A 22,085-nucleotide genomic window follows, 5' to 3' on the forward strand; every position below is an offset into this window, starting at 1 on the left:
GCCAACTCCCAAAGAAGCATTTGGCCTAGCCCTGGGCATTCAGTCACATTCCATTTTTCTCTGACCCCTCCTTGGTCTGCGGTGGTTTGAGGATCAGTCTCCAGCCTCTCTCTGTCCAAATCTAGCTCCCAATGTCATCTGCCGTCATTGGTTTAGCTGACACAGCCTTTCCCTTTCCAACAGCCAGCTGTCGGAGAAGCCAGTTCTGGGCACCCCTAGATCCCAAGACCAGCGAGACCCAGCAAGCCACATGCTTCCAGAGGGTTTCCTGGGACCACTAAGCCCAGCTCAAGGACTCCCATTCCCACCCCACTGCAGCCCAAAATGGTCCAAGATTTCTTCCTCCAGCAGGCTCTGGCTGGTGCCTACCTGTCTGTCCGTCTCCCCCGATTAGACTGTAAGCCCGTCAAACGGCAGGGACTGTCTCTATCTGTTGCCGACTTGTTCATCCCAAGCGCTTAGTACAGTGCTCTGCACATAGTAAGCGCTCAATAAATACTATTGAATGAATGAATGAAAGGAGGATCTGGGCCCTTTGGAAAACCACTGGTTCCTTCTCACTCGTTCATTCACTCACTTCTGCAAGAACTCCTCCAGCCCGCAAAGCTTCAGCACAAAGTCATCCACGTTCACGTCATGCAGCTCTTCGTGAGTATAGCACAGGGTTTGGTAGATGAGGAGATCCACGGTGGAGGAACCTGCCAGGGTCGAGGGAGACAGGAAGCACAGCACAGTGGAGGACCAGAACCTCCTCTTGGAGTTCTGGAATCATGTATGAACTGAGGCCACCAAGCCCATATCTCCACGTCCTAAGGCCTCCTCCTCCCCCAACCCTCCTGTTACTTCAAAAGCTCCAAATCTAGCTATATTGGAAGCAGTCAAAGCCTCACACTCAAAGAGCCTAAGGGTACTGTCGTCCTCCACCCCATGGGCCAATTTAATCAATCAATCAGTGGTATTTACTGAGCACTTTCTATGTACTAATTTATTTATGTCTGTCTCCCCCTCTAGACTCTATGCTTTTGTGGGCAGGGAACATGGGCAAGGCGGTTTAAGTAGAGTGAAGGTGGCAGAAGCCAGATTGGAGGGGGTCCAGGAGAGTTGGAGGAGAGGAATTTGAAGCGAGTGTAGATGACTCACTCAAGGAGTTTGAGAGGAAGGGTAGGAGGGAGAGAGGTGATAACGGGAGGGGGCTGTGGGGTCAAGGGAGGGGTTTTTATTAGGACGGGGGAGATGTGGGCATGTTTGAAGGCAGTGGGGAAGAATCCATTGGAGAATGAGTGGTTGAAGATGGTAGTTATGGAGGGAAGGAGGGAAGGGGCTAGAGTTTTTATAAGGTGCAAAGGAATGGGGTGCGAAGTGTATGTGGAGGGGGTGGTACTTGAGAGGGGGCAGGAGATCTATTCGGGAGATACTTCTAGGAAGGATGGGAAAGCTGAAAAGAGGGCCAAGAGGAAGGGGGATTGAAGCGGGGAGGGGTGATTTTGGGTAGCTCACACCTCTAGGTGTTAATTTTCTTAATAAAGTAGATGGCCAGATTGTTGGTGGTGAGGGACTGGGTGGGGTCAGGGGGCGGAGGCAAGGGGCCTTAGGAGGGAGTTAAATGTCTGGAACAACTGATGAGGGGGATGGCATGAGTGTCAATGAGGAAGAGAAACAGTTTTGCAGGGCAGAGGAGTAGGCAGAATTAAGGCAAGAAAGGACAAACTTGAAGTGGACAAGGTCAGACTGATGTTTAGATTTCTGCCAGCAGCGTTCAGAGGCTCAAGCATAAGAGCAAAGGAGGTGGAAAATGCAGGTGATCCAGAGCTGTGGGTTAGTGGTGCAAAAGCAATGAAGGGATAGGGGAGTGAAAGAGTTGAGTAGAGAGGGTGGTGTTGAGAGGGGGCTGGAAGGGGAGAGGTAGGGCGAGCCATATGGGTCAAACACTCCTGAGCGTGCAGGGCAGGGGATCTATGGACTGGGGGAATGGAGAGTCGGTCCAGAGGCTTGGTATCAAAGCTGGCTTCCTGCAGTGATCCCCCCCCAAGTCATCCCCCAAGTCCCTGCCAACTTATCCTATCAGACAATCAGCCCAACCTCTGCCCCTGGACCCCAACTACCTTTCCCTTCTGGATAACAAATTTTCCTCCTCTTTTGTCACCACAAGCCAACTTACAGTCACAGGTGAAGGTGACTGGCTCCCGCAGATAGTCACACACTACCGTGACCTTCAGGCTGACGCCGGGGCCCAGGTGCTCCGGGCTCAGGTTGACGGCGCTCCAGACGTAGCCGGTGAGGGAGTAGTCCTGTACGTTGGAGTCAGCCCGCAGGCTGTGGAGACAAATGGGAGAGGAAGAATCCCATCCCACGGACCCCGGGAGGCAGGGAGGGAGAGATGGGGGTGAAGGGGGGGGGGCGGTCACGGCAGACACAGGGAGACGTCCGGTCCCAACCCACTGACCACCCGCACCCACCTCCTCCCCAGCCCTCCTGCCCCTCTGAATCAATTAGTCAATCAGTGACATTTATTGAAGGCTTACTGGGCATGGACCACTGTATTAAGCATTTGGAAGAGCACCATAGAGTTGTGGTCTCCTATCGGAGGGTCTTCCAGGCTTCGTAAGGTCCAACTTCCCTGCTAGCAGTCCCTGCAGTAAGCTTCTTCCCAGGAAAGCCCCCACAGCGGACTGCTCCTCCCCAACCCCAGTCCATTCCCGGCCCATTCCCAGCCCAGGTTCTTACACATCCAGCATATGACAGAAAGCGGCTACTTCCTCATCCCTCTCCTCTGAGACCTCAAACAGCTCATAGCCATTGGTGGCAGAGTGGGGCCGGGAGCCAATCTGAGGGAGAAAAGCCCAGACCTAGTGAGCTAACTAGCGAAGCAGCAAGTCCTACTGGATAGAGCAAAGGCCTGGAGGTCAGAGGACCTGGGTTCTAATCCCTGCTCAGCCTCTGGTCTGCTATGTGACCTTGGGTAAGTCACTTCACTTCTCTGTGTTTCAGTTACTTCGTCTGTAAAATGGAGATTAAGACTGTGGACCCCATATGGGACATGGACCAGGCTCAACCTGATTAGTTTGCTTCTACCCCAGTGCTTAGTACAGTGCCTGGCACATAGTAAGTGCTAAACAAATTCCAGTGGAAAAAAAAGACCGGTCATATCCCCAAGAGGCCAATCTTTTCTTATGTTTTTTGTTAAACACTTACTATGTGTCAGGCACTGCTTTAAGCGCTGTGGTAGATAAAAATTAATCAGGTTGGACACAGTTCCTGTCCTACATAAGGCTCACAGTCTTAATCCTCATTTTACAGATGACATAACTGAGGCAAAGTGAAGTGACTAGCCCAAGGTCACACAGGAGACAGGTGGCGGAGCTGGCATTAAAACCCAGGTCCTTCTGACTTCCAGGCCTGTGCTCTATTCTGCCATGGACCCTCACCCCGTGCCCATATCGGGCCTGGCTGCTTTCACACCCATCTGGCCAAGTCTGAGGTGCTGAGCTGTGGAGAGAGAGGGCCGGTTCCTTGTTCTCCTGTGATGTCGAGCTGCAGAAGCAGCACAGCCCTCCCTCTCTCCAGCTCATCTTCCCAAGTCTCGGCCAACTCTGAACCTCGATGGGCCCCGTGGTGGGGGACATCTGGAATAATGATGGTAGTTATTAAGTGATTACTACATGGGCCATTCACGGTGCTAAGCAGAGGGGCAGATACCAGATCATCAGGTGGGACACAGTTCCCTGTCCCACATGGGGCTGACAGTCAAAGAGGGAGGGAGAGTAGGTCTCTCCTCCCAGGTTTAGAGTTGAGAAAGCTGAGTCCCAGAGAAGTTAAGTGACTTGCTCAAGGTCCCACAAGAAGAATGTGTGCAGCTGGGACTCGAGCCCGAGTTTCCTTACTCTTTCTACCAGGCCATGAGGCTTCTGAGAATGGCTTGTCTTCCCCCATTAGACTGTGAGCTTCCCAAAGGCCCTCTCTCTGACAAGAACCCCAGGGGCCCAAGACAGAGCTCCACTTCCTGGGACTCAAGGCCAAGCACAGCTTCCAAAAGGATGGGTCCAGCAGGGAAGAGCCTTCTGCTGGAGGACAGAGGGCTTGCGGAGACTGGCACGGAAGCTTTGGACTCTTGCTCCCAAAACTGCAGCCCTCTGTCGTGAGCAAAGCAGGCCCAGTCGATGGGGAGCCAGGACTCTAGAAGCCCGGGACTGCTAATTCCGACACTGGGAGCTGTCACTTAAACACTATTTGATGGGCACCAGAACAACAACTGGCAGGTGTTGGAAAGGCTAACCATCCGGAGAGTGAGGTTCTAATCCCAGCTCCGCCATCTGTCTGCTGTGTGACCTTGGGCAAGTCACTTCACTGTGCCTCAGTTACCTTATCTGTAAAATGGAGCTTGAGACCGTGAGCCCCGCATGGCACAGGGACTGTGTCCAACCCAATTTGACTATATCCAACCCAGTGCTTAGTACAGTGCCTGACACATAGTAAGTGCTTAACGAATACCATCTTTATCCCTCTAGACTGTGAGTTCATTGTGGGCAGAGATGGTCTGTCTATATTGCTGTATTGTACTTTCCCAAGCGCTTAGAAGAGTGCGCTGCACATAATAAGCACTCGATAAATACAACTGAATGAATGAATAAATGAGGTGCTGGAGCCTGCCTGGGAAAGGGCAGAAATGGCTCTCAGGATGGTGGCGGGGGGGGGGGGGGGGGTCTGTAGAACAAGACTCCTCTATCACCCCGTTCCTCCTCCTCATAGCTGATGCAAAGTCCACCCCAGGAGACAGAGGAGGGTGCAGGGCAGCAGAGTGGAGCCCCAAATCCACCCTGCAGGGCAGCCTGGTTAGAACAAGGCGGAGGAGGGTGGAGAGGAGGTGGGTGGCAGATGATGATGGGTTAAGGGTGGAAAGTCCTGCAATGGGAGGGAATCAGGGGAGATGGGCAGGGGGACCACAATCTTGTTCCAATGGAGTTGCATCTGTGACCTTTCAACCAGGCATAGAGACATTTCCTTAGAGATGTTCCCCGGAGGCCCAGACCCCACTTCCGTCCCACTCCCCTCTGGGCCACACACATGGGTCACACGGCAACTCCAACTGCCTACAGAGGGGAGACTGAGGAAGAGGACTAAGTTCCTCATTCTCAGCTTCACTTCCTCTCAGTCGCCTAGTCCCCAAGCCAACCCCTCTCCTCAGCCAGGGTGGGTTGGGACGTTGACACAGGGGTATTCAGTGTGTTAGGCCTGACCTTGCTCTTTGTGTCTGTGTGCGCACAGTCATAACAGTAGCCTTTCTGTCAGCAATTAACCCACAGAACAGACACACACACACGCACTTACGTGCCCAGCGATAGCGAAAGAGACACAAAGGCAAAGACTGAGATGGTAGAGAGCCAAGAAAATGGGTCAACGTTGGAGCCCAGACCTAAGCCCTTTCAGAAGCACCCACCGGTCCCAAAGGAAAAGAGAATCCACTTACTTGCCCCCCATTAACAGGTCCCAGTGGCCTCTTGTGCTCCTGGCTGTGGGAGCCCGTGGCAGGTAAGTCCAAGAGGAGGAGGGTGGCAGACCGGCTAGCCGGCTGGTACTGGGGGCCAGTCAGTCCCAGGGCCGGGCCTGCTTCCCTGGTCCTGCAGGGGTGCCCCCAGCTGGAAGCCCGGCGAAAGCGAGGGGGTGGGGTGGGCCGGGGCAATGGGGACCCCGGGGGGTCTTCCCTCCCGGCCTGGCTGACCCCTACCTCCAGGGGAGGAGGTGAGGAAGGAGGCTGCATTCCCCCACCTTCCTTCCCCCGGCTCAGCTCCGGCCCTTCAAGGAGACTCCAGGTTCCTTCCGGAAGCTCCGGTTACCGGGAGCTGGCAGAAGAAACGCCAGGGGCGGGAAGCGATCCCAGGCAGCCCAAGTTGGAAAACAGGCTGAGCTGGGGGAGTGGGAGCCGAAGGCTGGAATCTCCCTGCCATATAAATAGACGCTGGCCACACCTCTCGCCCCAGCTCTAGAGGCTTGAAATCAAAAAAGCTGGCAACCTCTCGGGGGCTCGAACTACATGGGCACCGTCATGTGGAAACCTCCTGGGGGACAGGTCTGGGACTCCCCTTCCGGACACCCAAGTCACATCTCTCTCCACGGACTGCACCTTCCCCTGGGCCTTCCCAGATTTTTGCTCCAGTTCTGACTGCGGTTATCCGATCCCCAGAGGGCAGGACACTGGAAGTGGTTGGGAGGACAGGGAATGAGAAGTTGATTTCACATCAGACTCTACTCCCTGAAACCAATTTTTCTGTAACAGCTACAACATTCTTCCAGGCCCCCTTGGCCCACTGGGAAGAGGATGGGATTGAGAGTCAGGAGACCAGGATTCTCAACCCAGCTCTGCCATTTGCCTACCGTCTGACCTTGGACAAGTCACTTGACTGCTCAGTGCCTCAGTTTCCTCACCTGTGAAATGGGGGTTTGATACCTGTTCTCTCTCCTCACATGTGGGACAGCGACTGCATCTGACCTGATGATCTTGTATTTATCCCACAGTGCTCTGCACAAAAGAAGCACTTAAATACCACAATTAAGAAACAGCAGCCACGAAGTCCAGAACAGCATGGAAGAGAGGGAGAAGGAAAAGATGAAGGAGGGATAGGAACTCAATAGGGGAAAGAGAAGGAGGAAGAGGATGGCAGACGGAGGGTTGGGGAGAGAGGAGGAGGGCAGTCCTGACCGGATCAGCAGAGATGCGTCGGTTCTTGTTGGACGCTGAATTCTTGCGGTTGGCACAGCGGGAGGCGTACGTGCGAGGGGGCACCTGAGGGGGCATGGTCTTGCTCCGAGCCACCGGCTTCCCAGGCGTGTCCTTGGCAAAGCTCAGAATGCCCCGACCCTCCTTCCAGTCCCTGCCAGGGGCCCTCAGCAGCTCCGAATCATACGTCGACTTCAGGTTGAGGCGGGTGATGGCGTCGTTGATGCCGTCAAAGTCCATCGCCCCCAGCAGGTCCCCTCGGCCGCCCCCGCTCCCATCCCCCCGGTCCTCCCCCTGCTCCTCCCGCTCCTCCTCCTCCAGGATCTGCCGCCCCAGAAGCTTGCCGGGGGGTGGCCGGGACGAGGAGAAGGTGTTGATGTCGTTGGGCGAGCCCTTCCCCTGGGGCTGGGGGGCCTCGGCCCAAATGGAGCCACGGGGGGGCAGCGGGGGAGGGGACAGCTTCTTGGGGGAGTCCCCGTCGCTCAGTTCTGGGGGACCCAAAGGCAGGGAGAGTCCCCCCCCAGAGCTGCCAAAGATGTACAGGTAGTCCCCTGGGAGGGCCCCCTTGCACCAGGGCTGGGGGTCCGAGCCGGGCCGGGAGCCCCTTGAGCTGCAGCGGTTGGGTGGCAGGTCCTGTGGGGACAGGGAGTTATAGTTGAGGGTGGGGTCCGAGCCCGACAGCCCCCGCACCAGCTGGACATCCCTCCGGCCACCGGCCGCCGGCTTGGCGTAGTACTCCAGGACGGGCCCGTCCCAGCTGATGAGCGGCGGCTCCGCCCGCCCCTTGGCCCGGCTCTCCTCCTTGTCATGCCGCAGGCGGGTCAGGGCGTCGTACTCCATCTGCAGAGCCTCCGCCATGGCCAGCTCGCTGCGGCTGATGCCCACCGACTCCAGGGACTTCCAGTGCTCCCCATTGCCCTGGGTGGCAGACATGGCGGGGCCGGAGAGAGCGTCACGGAGAGGAAGAGGTCCTGGCCCCTAGTTTCTGCCACCATCGGGACTCCGGAGCAGCGGCATGGTGTTCCTGGGGAGAAGGAGGGGTACAGACTTAAGTCAGGGGGCCAGAGACCCTTCCTCCTCTCCATCCTGAGAGGAAACCCACCCTGAAACCCACTCCCACTGTCAGCCCAAGAGTCCGGCCCTGCAGCGTGCTGGATTTGCAGCGTCACCTAGCGGAAAGAAAATGGGCCTGGGAGTCAAAGGACCTGGGTTCTAACCGCGGCTCCAACAACTGCCTGCTGTGTGACCTTGGGAGAGTCCATTTGACCTTTCTGTGCCTCAGTTTCCTCATGTGTAAAATGGGAATTCAATACCTGTTCTCCCCTTTACTTAAACTGGGCACCCATGTCGGGTAGGGACTGTCTCATCAGATTATCTTGTGTCTACCCCACCACAGAGTAGAGTGCTTGTCACATAGCAAGCACTTAAATACCACTGTTGTTATTATTATCACCATCTCTTGATCAGCCCCACCTCACTCACTGGCTCCTCTCCCAGTGCTAAAATGTGGCCTCCAGTGGGAAGAAAAGGAGAAGAGGGAGCCCAAGGGCTCCAACTGGACCAGAGAATCAGGGCTGAGACTTGCCATCTGGGAGAAGAGTTAATCACTGTGATAACTGTGCTATTTGCTAAACGCTTTCTATGTCCCAAGCACTGTTCTAGGCACTGGGGTAGATCAAAGATAATCGGGTTGGACACAGTCCCTGTCCCACATGGGGCCCACAATCTTAATCCCTCTATTTCAGATGAGGTAACTGAGGCACAGAGAATTTAAGTGACTTGCCCAAGGTCACACAGCAGACATGTGGTGAAGCTGGGATAGAACCCAGGGAAGCAGCGTGGCTCAGAGGAAAGAGCCTGGGCTTCGGAGTCAGAGGTCATGAGTTCGACTCCCGGCTCTGCCGCTTGTCAGCTGTGTGACTGTGGGCAAGTCACTTAACTTCTCTGTGCCTCAGTTACCTCATCTGTAAAATGGGGATTAACTGTGAGCCTCACGTGGGACAACCTGATTACCCTGTATCTACCCCAGCGCTTAGAACAGTGCTCTGCACATAGTAAGCGCTTAACAAATACCAACATTATTATTACTATTAACCCATGTCCTCTGACTCCCAGGCCAATGCTTTTTACACTAAGAGACGCTGCTTCTCTAAGGGCCTTGGGGTTATGGCCATGTTATAGAAGCAGAGGGCCCCTGACTGGCCCGTTTCCTTCCAAAATCTCTCTCCCACACCCTACCCCGATACTCCCCCCATCCCTTCCTCCAGGCTAGAATTCAATTAGAGGTTAAGTCAGTCCTCACCAGACTAAGGGGGAGGCTCTGAGGTAGGGGACCAGGTCAGGGGGATTCCTGATGTTAAGACCAGATGTTACGTACCACAATTAAATCAAACTACAAGGAAATGAACTTTTACTGCAAGACCTGAAATGCAGTGAGGTCTATTGGATAAAGCACTGATCTGGGAGTCACAAGGACCTGGGTTCTACACCCAGCTCTGCCACTTGTCTGCTGTGTGATCTTGGGCAAATCACTTAACTTCTCTGTGCTTCAGGTAACTCATCTATAAACTGGGGATTAAGTCTACGACTCCCATGTGGGATACGGACTGTGTCCAACTTGATCATCTTGTAACTAATCCCAGTCCTTAGTATAGTGCCCTGGCACATAGTAAGTGCTTATCAAATAACCTTTTACAAAAAAAAAAAGAGGGATTTAGAGTCAGCTTAGAGGAGGGTTATGAGTTCTCTTACTCAGAGTATGCTACAAAGATTCTCATCTGCTTGGAATGCCTGAAGTGCAGTTCTGCCCGGAAGCAAGGGCTAGGCCAAGCTGACTTCTGGAGGTTCCCTGGGGTCCCAAGAGCCTGAGACCCCCAGCAAGGAAAAAGAATGGCGAGGTCCCTCCCCCGACTTGTTCCAAGCCCTCATGGTTCCTGAAGTAAGAGACTTGCTTCTCTTGGCTCCCACACAATCTGCTCCATGTTGTCCAGTGGGCGGACAATGGAGGGTGGTCCCTGAATGACCTGGGGCCTGGCCAGGAGCTGCCCTGCCTCAAGCACAAATCCAGCCCAGCTCCAGGGTCAACAGGGCTGTCTGCCACCTTGCACGTTGGGAGAGTGGATAGAGATCGGGCCTGGGAGTCAGAAAGTCAAGGGCTTTAATCCCAGCTCCACCACTTGTCTCCTGTGTGACCTTGGGCAAGTCACTTTACTTCTCTGTGCCTCAGCTTCCTCATTTGTAAAATGGGGTTTGAGACTGTGAGCCCCAAGCAGGACAGGGAGTGTGTCCAACTCGATTTACTTGTATCCACCCTAGCACGTAGTACAGTGCCTGGCACAGAGTAAGTACTTAACAAATATGTTAATTATTATTCCTCCACTCCCTCGACTTGCCGACTTGAATGCAGCCTTCAGTTGCACTGAGGCAGAGGGGGGGATTTTCCCTCAGGCTGATCTCAGGGATAATCATTTAATGACCTCTATTGAATGCTTCGCTCAATACAGTACTCTGCACCAAGTGCTTGGGAGAGTACTCTGTAACAGAGTTGGTAGACACAGTCCCTGCCCAAAATGAGCTCACGGTCCAGAGGATAATCTGGAGAGGCTGTCCTTCTCTGCTTTTAAATGGCTGGGCTCTTTCCAAGCCCTTGGGAGTGTCTAGACCAGATACCTGGAGATCTGGCAGAAGGCTGGCATCTGACCCAGGAGTCCCAGTTCCCAGCCTCCCTTAGCTCCCAAGGACTTCCCAGAGGCACCAGACCCTTTGCTGTCCCCCATCAGTCCCAGAACAATGCAGCCTCTTACAGCAAGGAACGAGTGCCCCTGCCCTTATCCCACCCCCAGCCCCAGAGTGACCGGCTGCACAATCCCAGCCCTGTTCCACCCCCGACCAGCCCTCTGGTCTCCTCTCCCTCCCCAAGACTCTCCTAAGAGCCTTTCTTTGCCTGATAAAGGAACCTAGCACCAACTGGCCCCAGGGCACGTGGACAGAAAACACACTCCCTCTGGACAGGAACTGTGGAGTCATGGAATAATATGACTGGAAAGGATCTCAGGGGACCAGATGACTCTGCCCCCTTCCTCCAGGCAGACTAATGCCTAAAACATCCAGGGGGTTCATCCTGTTTTTAAAGATCTCTGAGGATGGAGATTCCGCAAGTCTCTTTGGTGGATCAGACCAGTAAGGCTGCTGCGTGACGTTGGGCAAGTCACTTAACTTCTCTGTGCCTCAGTTTCTTCATCTGTAAGATAGGGATTAAAACTGTAAACCCCACATGGGACATAATCTGTGTCCACCGTGATTAGAAGCAGCGTGGCTTAGTGGAAAGAGCACGGGCTTGGGAGTCAGAGGTCGTGGGTTCTAATCCCAGCTCCACCACTTGTCAGCTGTGTGATTTTGGCTAAGTCACTTAACTTCTCTGTGCCTTAGTTACCTCATCTGTAAATTGGGGATTAAGACTGTGAGCCCCACACAGGACAACCTGATTACCTTGTATCTACCCCAGTGCTTAGAACAGTGCGCGGCAAATAGTAAGCGCTTAACAAATACCATCATATTATCAATCAATCATATTTATTGATCACTTACTGTGTACAGAGCACTGTCCTAAATGCTTGGGAAACTACAGTATATCAGAGTTTGTGGACATGTTCCTTGCCCTCAGTGAGCTTAGAAGCGGAGATAAGGCATTAATATAAGTAAATTACAGATACATGCATAGGTGTTGTGGGGCTGAGGGAAGAGTGACTAAAGGGTATAAAACTAAGTGAAAAGGTGTTGCAGAGCGGATCAGGAGAAGAGAAATGATGGCTTAAATCACAGAAGGCTTGTTAGAGGAAATGAGCTTTTAATAAGGTTTTGAAGGTGGGGAAGTGATCACCTTTCAGATATGAAGAGGGAGGGCGTTACAGGCCAGAGGCAGGATGTGGGGGAGAGGTCAGTGGGGAGGTAGATGATATCAAGGTACAGTGAGGAAGGTGGCATTAGAGGGGCGAAGTATGCGGGCCGGGTTTTAGTAGGAAAGCAGCAAAGTACGGTAGGAGGGAAAAAAGTTATTGAATACTTTAAAGTAGATGGTATGGTAAGGAGTTTCTGTTTGATGTGGAGGTGCATGGGCAACCACTGGAGGTTCTTGAGGAGTGGGGAAACATGGACTGAATGTTTTTGCAGAAAAATGATTTGGGCAGCAGAGTGAAGTATGGAGTGGGGAAAGACAGGAGGCAAGGAGGTCAGCAAGGAAACTAACGCAGTAATCAAGAAGGGGTAGGATAAATGCTTGGATTAACATGGTAGCACTATGGATGGAGAGGAAAAGGTGGATTATAGTGATGTTGTAAAGGTTGACCTGACATGATTTGATGACAGATTGAATATGTGGGTTCAATAAGAGATGAGTTGAGGATAATGCCAAGGTTACGAGCTTGTGAGGCAGGGAGGACGGTGGTGCTGTCAACAGTGATGGTAAAGTTGAGGGAGGTTGGCGGGGTGGGAAGGGGAGACAAGGAGTTCTGTTTTGGACATGTTAAGTTTGAGGTGGCAGGACATCCCTATAGAGATGTCCTGAAGGCAGGAGGAAATGTGAAACTGCAGAGAAGGAGAGAGATCAGGACTGGAGAAGTATATTTGGGAATCGTCTGTAGAGAGGTGGTAGCTGAAGCCATGGGAGTGAATGAGTTCTCCAAGGGAGTGGGTGTAGATGGAGAAGAGAACGGGACCCAGAAATGATCCTCAGGGACTCCCATATTTAGGGGGTGGGAGGCAGAGGAGGAGCCCGAGACTGAGAAGGAGCTCCCAGAAAGATAGAAGAGGACAGTGTCAGTAAATCTACCCCAGAGCTCCTTCAATACAATACCTGGCACAGAGTTAATGCTTAACAAATACCATTAAAAAGAACCAAAGTTATTTCCTAGATCTAACCTAAATTCTTCCTGGTGCATTTCCTTTTGCTGTCACTCTACGGAGATGGAAATCAACTGTTCAGCATACTCTTGATGAAATCCCTTAGATTTAAAGGCTGGACAACTCTAGGTCCTTTAAGCTCTCCTCCTATAACATCCATTTTCACTGCTGTTCTCTGGATACTCCCTAGTTCCTTCATAGCCTTCTTGAAATGTGAAAGTCAAAGCAGAATCCAGCAACTTAATGAGGGTTTCACCTATATGACACATTGCAGATGGTTTGCTATTGGAGAAATAACACTGACTCTTTTGATGCCTTGTGGTCCACGCTGATCCTTGCTTCTTTTCCTATTTACTCACACCAAACCGGGGATTCCCCATTGCACAAATCTGGGTCATTTGGTAAGATTCCCCAAGTGTCCTTCCTCTTTGGGCCAGAAAACACTTCTGACTTCTAACCACCAGGTCACTAAATAACACCACCGGTAAACCCCATCCAGGTAAGCTGGCACCTCGCTTCGGGCCTGTCCCCCATTGGCAGGAACGACAGAAGCAGCAGCAGCCTGAAGTCTCCTCAGAATTGGGGGCATTGGAAGGGTCACGGGGTCCCGCTGCCCCTGAATTGTTCTTGGGATCCCCAAATGGGAGGACCTTGAAGCTCTTCTCCTCTGCTCACAGTATCGTACTGCTCTTTTTGTACTCAACTTTGTCCTTGTCTCCCGTTTTGTGCTTTTACTGTTTCGTTGTTCCTTTCAGGTCTGTAACCAATTTTTTCTCTCCCCTTTATTTCTGTTTTGTGAATGCTTTGGAGTCCAAAGACCCTATCTAATTTCCACCCAGGTATTTTATCCCAGCGCTTAGTGTATTGCTTTGCAGACAGTAGGCTACCTAAATTCTAATGCTAACTTTATTATTATTGAGCAGTTACTACGAGCAGAGCATTGTACTAAGAGCTTGGGAGAATACACTACAACAGAATCAGTGGATACATTCCCTATTATGGTATTTGTTAAGGGTTAACTATGTGTCAAGCACTGTTCTAACTGTATTAACCAGGATGTTTTCCCCTCAAATCCCATTCTCTTTTCTAGGGCTTCAAGACTACCCCACCAAGCTCCAAGACTTTCTGCCCACCACCATAGTCTCATAAAATAATAATGAAACTTTTTGTAAAAACGAAGTCCAAGATCATACCCTGCTGTTATGTGGCCAGTTGTTAACTGACCTACTCCTATTTATTAAAACACCATCGCCTTGGGTTTCTAGAGTCTGTTTCTTCCAAAATCTCGAGACAAGGGAAAAGCTTACACCTCTTTCCAAGGAAGAGAAATGGAGCGGTCTCAGGTGCTCCCAGGAACGCCTGCCCTCCTGCTGGGTGGCCTTGGATTGCAGGAGGGGAGGGAACAGCCTGTTTGCTCTTTGCATTTTCTGCACATTCTTCCTCCCAATCTGTGTCCAGAGCACTGTACTAGGTGCTTGGGAGAGAACAGCATGGCAAAACAGAGTACAGAAAATACAGAGAAGCAGCGTGGCTTAGTGGAAAGAGCACGGGCTTGGGAGTCAGAGGTCACAGGTTCTAATCCCAACACCAATTCTTGTCAGCTGTGTGACTTCGGGCAAATCCTTAACTTCTCTATAACTCAGTTACTGCATCTGTAAAATGGGGATTAAGGCTGTGAGCCCCCATGTGGGACAGCCTGATTACCTTGTATCTACCCCAGCACTTGCCATGGATAGCGCATTGGACTTCAAGTGACTAGAGAGAGTGATTCAAAGGTTGTGGGTTCAATTCCCACCAGAATTAGTTAATTTTTTCCCATTGTGGGCAGCGATTGCCTCTATCGTTGCATTGTACTTTCCAAGCGCTTAGTACAGTGCTTTGCACACAGTAAGTGCTCAATAAATATGACTGAATGAATAAATGAACGCTTGGCACATAGTAAGTGCTTAAATACCATTATTATTATTAAATATATTTTTAGATCCAATCCCTGCCTACAAGGCGCTTAGAGTCTAGAGGGAGAGAGAGACATTAAAATAAATTACAAACAGAAAATAGGAGAATACATAAAGGTTGGGTGCTGAAGGTGGTGCAAATATTAAGTGTTTATGAGATACAGATCCAAGTGCATAGATGGTACAGAAGCGAGGACATATAGGGAAAATTAGGCATTAGTTAGGGGAGGCGTCTTTGAGTAGATGTAATTTGAGGAGGACTTTGAAGTTGGGGAGAGTAGTGGTCTGTCAGTTATGAAGGAGGAAGTTCCAGGTCAGAAGTAGTAAATGAGCAAGGAATTGGTGTAAGACAGATGAGATCAGGATACAGTGGGAGATGAACAGAGTATGAGCGCTGGGTTGTAGCAGGAAATCAGTGAGATAAGGTAGGAGGGGGAATGATGATGATGATGGTATTTGTTAATCACTTATGTGCCAGACACGGTACTAAGTACCGGGATAGATACGAGCAAATCAAGTTGGACACAGTCCCAATCCCACAAGGGGCTCACAGTCTCAATCTCCATTTTACAAATGAGGTAAGAGGCACTGAGCAGTGAAGTGATTTGCCCAGGGTCACACAGCAGACTAGTGGCAGCCTACTGAGTGTCAAAGCCAAAGATAAAGAGTTCCTGTTGGATGCAGAGATGGATAATAATTATGGTACTTGTTAAGCACTTACTATGTGCCAAACACTTTTCTACTTGCTGGGATAGATACAAGTTAATCAGGTTGGCTACGGTCCTTGTCTCATATTGGGCTTACATTCTTAATCCCCATTTTTTATACTGGAGTTTTTAAAGGGTTGGGAGGCATGGACTGAAAAGATTTTTTATTACAATGATCCACGCAGGAGAGTGAAGTAAGGACTGGAGAGGGGAGGAATGGGAAGCAGGGAGAGGAATGGGGAGGAGATGCAGTATTCATGGCAGGAAAGGATAAGTGCTTGGACCAGTGTAGTAGCAATTTGGGTAGAAAATTGCCTTTTTTTTTTTTTTTAGCAATTTTAGCAGTGGATTTTAGCACTGCCATGAAGGTAAAACAGACAGGATTTTGTGACAGATTGAATGTGCAGGTTGAATAAGAGGAGTGAGTCGAATAGAGCACCAAGGTTGGAGAGGATGGTTGGGGGGTAAATCCAGAGGAGGACAGAGTTGAGGATAATGACAAGATTACAGGTTTGGGAGCCAGGGAGAATGCTTCCCTTTGGGATCCCAAAGGGAAGATTACGGCTTTGGGATCAGGGTCGACCCATTGGCCTCAAGGATTTGGTAAATTACCACTATACAGAAACTTGTAGCCACTTGGGAATTCACACAAGGGAGAGGCAGAGGGACAGAAGGAGCCAGGGTGTGGAGGTTGGCAGCCCGGGGACGGGACCCGCCCACTTTACTCCACCTCCTCCTCTCCCTTTGATATGCATCAATGAAACAATTGCCTTCTGCAAGCTGGTGCGATTCACACAGTTCAGCAGCAGCAGAGAAACTCAGGAAAACAGTTCCCTCCCTTCTGCTCCCAGGCATTTCAGACACACTGCCCTGGCTACCCAAATAACCCACCCCAGAGCCTTAAATCAATCAATTATATTTACTTTATTTTTTATGGTATTTGTTAAGCACTTACTGTGTCGAAGACTGTTCTAAGTACTGGAGTAATAATAATAATAGTACTTGTTAAACACTGTGTGCCACGCACTATTCTAAACACTGGCGTAGATACAAATTAAAGAGGTTGGACACAGTCCCCGTCCCACACAGGACTCAGTCATAATCCCCATTTAGGTAACTGAGGCCCAGAGAAATGAAGTGACTTGCCCAAAGTCACACAGCAGATATGTGGCAGAGCTGGAATTACAAACCAGGTCCTTCTGACTCCTAGACCCCTGCTCTATCCACTAACCCATGCTGCTCAATGGAGCGGGGTAGATACAAGTGAATTAGGTTGGACACAGTCGTTGTCCCTCATGGGGCTTACAGTCTAAATAGGCGGGGAAACAAGGGAACTGAGGCACAGAGAAGTTCAGTGATTTGCCCAAGGTCACTGTGGCCTTCCCACTAGGCCAAGGAGTAAGCACTTAAATACCAGCATAGGGAAGCGGCATGGCTCAGTGGAAAGAGCACAGGCTTGGGAGTTAGAGGTCATGGGTTCTAATCCCGGCTCAGCCGCTTGTCAGCTGTGTGACTTTAGGCAAGTCACTTAACTTCTCTGTGCTTCAGTTACCTCATCTGGAAATTGGGGATTAAGACTGTGATCCCCACATGGGACATCCAGATCACCTTGTATCCCCCCCAGCGCTTAGAACAGTGCTTGGCGTATAGTAATCACTTAACAAATGCCATTATTATTAATTATTATTACCACTACACTTCCCAAGCACTTAATCCAGTGCTCTGCACATGGTAAATGCTCAATAAATACCACTGACTGACTGAGGGCAGCCGGGGATCTGGCTTCTCTCAGAAAGGTGGGAGAAAAAGAGCTTGTAGAGCTCAGCGTAATACAGGGGGCAAAGAAATGGCTGGGGACAAACCCATCTGAGAAGTTAAAATAGTGAAGGTACTTAAGTGCTTACTATGTGTCAAGCACTGTTCTAAGAGCCGGGGTAGATACGAGCTAGACACACTGGACCAAGTCCGCATCCCAAAGGGGACTGCCAGTCTTAATCCCCATTTTACAGAAGAGGGAACTGAGGCAGAGAGAAGTTAAGGGACTTGCCCACGGTCATCCAGCAGACAAGTGGCAGAGGAAGGACCCAGGTCCTTCTGACTCCTGGGCCTGCACTCTATACACTAAGCCAGGCTGCTTCCCTACATCTTCTGCCCAGCCACACATGAATCACATAGACCCATTGTTGGGCAGGGATTGTCTCTATCTGTTCCCGAATGGTACATTCCAAGTTCTTAGTACAGTGCTCTGCACAGAGTAAGCACGCAATAAATACGACCAAATGAATAGACCTTCTGGCCAAGAAAATGCCCAGAAGGCCTGATCTCAAGGAGGCAGCAACTCTAGGCCTAGACACTTTGGGAAAGGCCACAGGCCTGGGAGTCATGACACCCATGATAATAATAATAATGTTTCTTAAATCAATCATATATATTGAGCACTTACTGTGTACAGGACACTGTACTAAGTGCTTGGGAAAGTTTAATACAATAGAGAGAGAAAGGCTTTTGTGCCAACTGCTGGGGCAGATAAAAGATAGTCCGTTTTGATACAGTTTCTGTCCGACTTGGGACTTCCAGTCTCAATCATACAACTAGCCTGCTGTGCAACCTTGGGCAAGTCAATTAATTTCTTTGTGCCTCAGTTTCCTCACCAGTAAAATGGTGGTGAAATACCTGTTCCCCCTCCCCTTTATTCTGGGAGCCCCATATGGGATGGTGACTACGGGATGGTGACTGAGTCAGAAAATCTATTATACTGTATCTACCCCAATACTCAGCACAGTGCTTGGCTCAGAGTATGCCTGCTTAACAAATGCCCCATTAAAATGGCTCTGTCTCCACCCTGCCCCAGATTCCCAGCCTCCAATTTCTGGAACTGTACCCACGCTGAGGCTATTCACGATCAAGTAGAGGTGGGAGGGAATTTCAGGTGACCCAGAAAGAGAGGACACGAGGGCCTTTCATCGGGTGCTTTCAATGGCCCGGAGGGCCCCATCCCAGAGCCCAGAGAAGAAGCGGAAGGGAATCTTGGTTCCTGCAAGACCTGGGCTATAGGGACTGTGGGGGATTTTGGCAGATCAAAAAAAAGGGAGCGTGTAGTGTCCCACTGAGCGGCCCAGGACGCCCTGTCATCCCTTGCTGGCCTACCAGGGTTGAGGAATTCCTCCTGCAAGCTCAGGGTGGCTGGGACTTCCTTTTCGCTCCAGGCCCCTGACAGAGAGCTTCAGAGGCTCCAGGAGATTGTGGGTGGCCTGAGGGAAATTCTCATTCCTGTGGAGAAAATCCATCACTTAGTGCTTCCTTGAAGAGCCTTGGGAGAGCCTGCCAAACCACCCTGGCCCTTTAAGACATTCCTGCCATGACTTGCTGCCCCAACTCGGTTCTATTCTTAGCCTAGCCTGGCTCGCAGTCGGGCCCTGGCAAATCCAGAGCTCCTGATCGCAGAGCCCCAGTTCTCCCCAGGAAGGATACCCGCTGCGAGGATGGTTCGGTACCCTGGCCCGGAAGCCTGCCAGTGAGCCAAGGATCGATGCCAGAGATGGGTATGGAGGGACTCTGGCTGGGAGCCCCTGTCGTCCTGGTGATAATAATAATTTAATAATTGTGATATTTGTTAAGTGCTTACTATGTGCCAGGCACTTCACTAAGAGCTGGGGTGGATACAAGATAATCAGGTTGGACACAGTCCCTGTCCCACATGGGGCTCACAGTTTTGATCCCCATTTTACAAACGAGGAAACTGAGGCAAACAAAGAGAACTGACTTGCCCAAGGTCACACAGCAGACAAGTGGCGGGGCCAGGATTAGAACCTATGACCTTCTGACTCCTAGGCAATGACACATAGCATGTCTACGTGGCCTAGTGGGAACAGCATGGGCCTGGGAGTCGGAGGACTCAGGCCTGTGCTCTTTCCATTAGGCCACGCTGTTTCACAACCGTGTTCTAGGACTGCACTCCAGGGTCAGACTGGCCCTCCAGGATACTAGAAAAATCCCACTGAGCCCAGATCCATATGGACCAAGGCGGGTTCCAAGCGGCTCATAAAAGCTCCTTTAATTCCATGTGCCACTCCCTTGGTAGCTCTGGAGTAAGCAAGGAGCTGCTCGAACTCAGGAGAATGGGGTGAGAAGCTAATGTTTCACCCATCCAACACCACCCCATTTCTTACTTGGGCTTCCTGCTGTGAATGTGGAGTGAGTCCAGCCCTGCCTTAACCCAGGAATTTCTTCCTGAAGTGTAACTGGGTAGGGATTGTCTCTGTTGCTGAACTGTACTTTCCAAGTGCTTAATACAGTGCTCTGCACACAGTAAGTGCTCAATAAATAGGAGTGAATGAATGAACAATGATGATAGTATCAATAATATAATAGTATTTTTAAGCACTTACTATGAGCCAAACATTGTATTAAGGACCTGGGTTCTAACCCTGGCTCCACCACATCTGCTTCGTGTCCTTGGGCAAGTCACTTAACTGCTCTATGCCTCAGTTACCTCATCTGCTAAATGGGGACTAAGACTGTGAGCTCCATGGGGGACAGGGACTGTGTCCAACTTGAATTACTTGTATCTACCCCAGCACTTAGCACATAGTAAACCCTTAAAAAGTACCATTATTTTAAGCACTGGGGTAGATTACAAGATAATCAGGGCCTACGGTAGGGCTCACAGTCTAACTGTATTGTAATAATAATGGTATTTGTTAAGCACTTACTATGTGCCAAGCACTGTTTTAAGTAGGGATACAAGGTAATCAGGTTGTCCCAAGTAGGGCTCACAGTCTTCATCCCCATTTTACAGATAAGGTAACAGGCACACAGAAGTGAAGTGACTTGCCCAAAGTCACAGCAGACAAGTGGCGGAGCCAGCATTAGAACCCACAACCTCTGACTCCCAAGCCCGGGCTCTTTCCACTGAGCCACGCTGCTTCTCTTGTACTCACCCACATACTTAGTCAGTGCTCTGCAGATAATATACCCTCAATAAATAACACCGATTGATTGATAGGTATGAGGGAGAATAGAAATGGAATACCCATTTTGCAGAGGAGGGAACTGAGGCACATAAAAGTTAAGGGACTAGTCCAAGGTCACAGCAGAGCCACTTAAATCCTTCCTGGGCCAGTTAAACCCATTCATTCCCTCTTATTCGATCTGCTCTCATTTCGTTTGGGCTGACCACTCTGACCAGTACAGATTCAGCCCTGGATCTGCAGGACAGTGGCATGAGGTCATCTTCAGCCCCTCCATAGTTGCACGATTCAAGTGACTAAAGGGTTCGGTGGAGGGTCAAGATGCAGCCCCTCCCACGGCCAACCCCACCCTCCTCTCTCCCACTGCTGCTGGTGCCAAAGTTCCCATCTGTTTTACTGCGAACACTCCACCTTAGAACTTTAATCATGGCAGGCGGGGGCAGCCCTCCTTTCAGAATGGTGAGGGAGGGTGAAACCTGGCCTGGAGCCATCAGTGCGTGGGTAGAGAGAGCTGCAAAATGCGTGCCCTGGGGACGGTCTGAAAACTATATTTCCATTTCCCCCAAATGCCATAAACAGTCCAGGAACCACAGTCTGTCCCTCTCTTCCACCATGGAGTCGGTCAGGTCAAGCTCAGCGTGGGGTAGTGGATAGGGCATGGGCCTGGGAGTCAGAAAGTCATGGGGTCTAGTCCCGGCTCCTCTACTTGTCTGCTGTGTGGCCTTGGGTGAGTCACTTCACTTCTCTGTGTCTCAGTGACCTCATCTGTAAAATGGGGTTTAAGACTGTGAACCCCAAGCGGGACAGGGCCTGTGTCCAACTCAACCTGCCCGCATCCACCCCTGTACTTAATTCATTAAGTTGTATTTATTGAGCGCTTACTATGTGCAGAGCAGGAATGCCTGACACACTATAAGCACTTAAATATCACACTTATTATTATTGTTATTAGTCCTAGCTCTGCCACTTGTCTGCTGTGACCCTGGGTGAGTTACTTCACTTCTCCGTGCCTCAGTTACCTCATCTGTAAAGTGGGATTTGAGATTGTGAGCCCCACGTGGGACAAGGGACTATGTCCAACCTGACTTGTTTCTATCCAACCCAGCGCTTAGTACAGTGGTTGGCACATAATAAGCGTTTAACAGATACCACAATGATTATTATTCTTCCTCCAGAACAGTGAGGTCTTGGCCCCTGGTTGCTCCTCTCTTCCAGCTTTTCCTTGTCTAGCTGTTTCGGAATTATTTCTCCTTTCTAGGACTCTCTCAGCCCCACAGCTGGTCACAATACAAGCTCCCTGAGGCAGTAATCAAGATGATTTACAATCAACTCTCCATTATCTGTGACCATGGGGCGAGGGCAGGGAGAGCCTGGATAAATGAAATCCAGGGAACAATCCCAAAGCCTCATTTTCACCAATAACTTCACCATTTTCCCCCACCAAGCCTTCCTTCAGAGTTTCTGCCCGGGGCCTACTGACTTTCCTCCCCATTCCCTGTTGCATTCGCTGTTTATGAAAGGGACAGAATGCCTGCAGCATGGGGGTTAAAAGGCCTGGAGAGTCAATCAATCAATGCCACCTATTGAGAGCTTAAAACTGTGTGCTAGGCACTGCACTAAGCACTTGGAAAAACACAATATTATGGAGTTGTAGATATGATAATAATGATGGTATTTGTTAAAAATAAAATAAATAAATAAATGTTGGTATTTGTTAAGCACTTACTATGTGCAGAGCACTGTTCTAAGCCCTGGGGTAGATACAGGGTAATCAGGCTGGCCCTCGTGAGGCTCACAGTCTTCATCCCCATTTTACAGATGAGGTAACTGAGGTACAGAGAAG

General features: G+C 50.6%; 1 protein-coding gene and 1 long non-coding RNA gene across 3 annotated transcripts in view; one reads left to right on the plus strand and one right to left on the minus strand.

The window, feature by feature from the left end:
* The window catches only part of PIK3C2B (phosphatidylinositol-4-phosphate 3-kinase catalytic subunit type 2 beta), a 62,210-nt gene that overhangs the window by 34,557 nt on the left and 5,568 nt on the right, over positions 1–22,085 (minus strand). The window contains exons 2-5 of one of the 2 annotated variants that reach the window (XM_029069058.2): positions 6,695–7,736; positions 2,725–2,825; positions 2,159–2,313; positions 578–698 (exon numbers count right to left, since the gene is read on the minus strand). In XM_029069058.2, the coding sequence (XP_028924891.1) occupies positions 578–698; positions 2,159–2,313; positions 2,725–2,825; positions 6,695–7,645 (1,328 nt within the window). In that variant the 5' untranslated portion in view covers positions 7,646–7,736. Of the gene's footprint in view, positions 1–577; positions 699–2,158; positions 2,314–2,724; positions 2,826–5,464; positions 6,385–6,694; positions 7,737–22,085 lie in introns of those variants that run through there. The other variant, XM_029069059.1, reaches the window with a different exon arrangement.
* Positions 5,241–13,868, plus strand: LOC114813227. Its single transcript, XR_003760900.1, has 2 exons — positions 5,241–5,526; positions 13,701–13,868. It is a non-coding gene; the product is annotated as an uncharacterized LOC114813227 (long non-coding RNA).

The sequence above is a fragment of the Ornithorhynchus anatinus genome, chromosome 7, assembly GCF_004115215.2.
Source record: "Ornithorhynchus anatinus isolate Pmale09 chromosome 7, mOrnAna1.pri.v4, whole genome shotgun sequence".
Lineage (NCBI taxonomy): Eukaryota > Metazoa > Chordata > Mammalia > Monotremata > Ornithorhynchidae > Ornithorhynchus > Ornithorhynchus anatinus.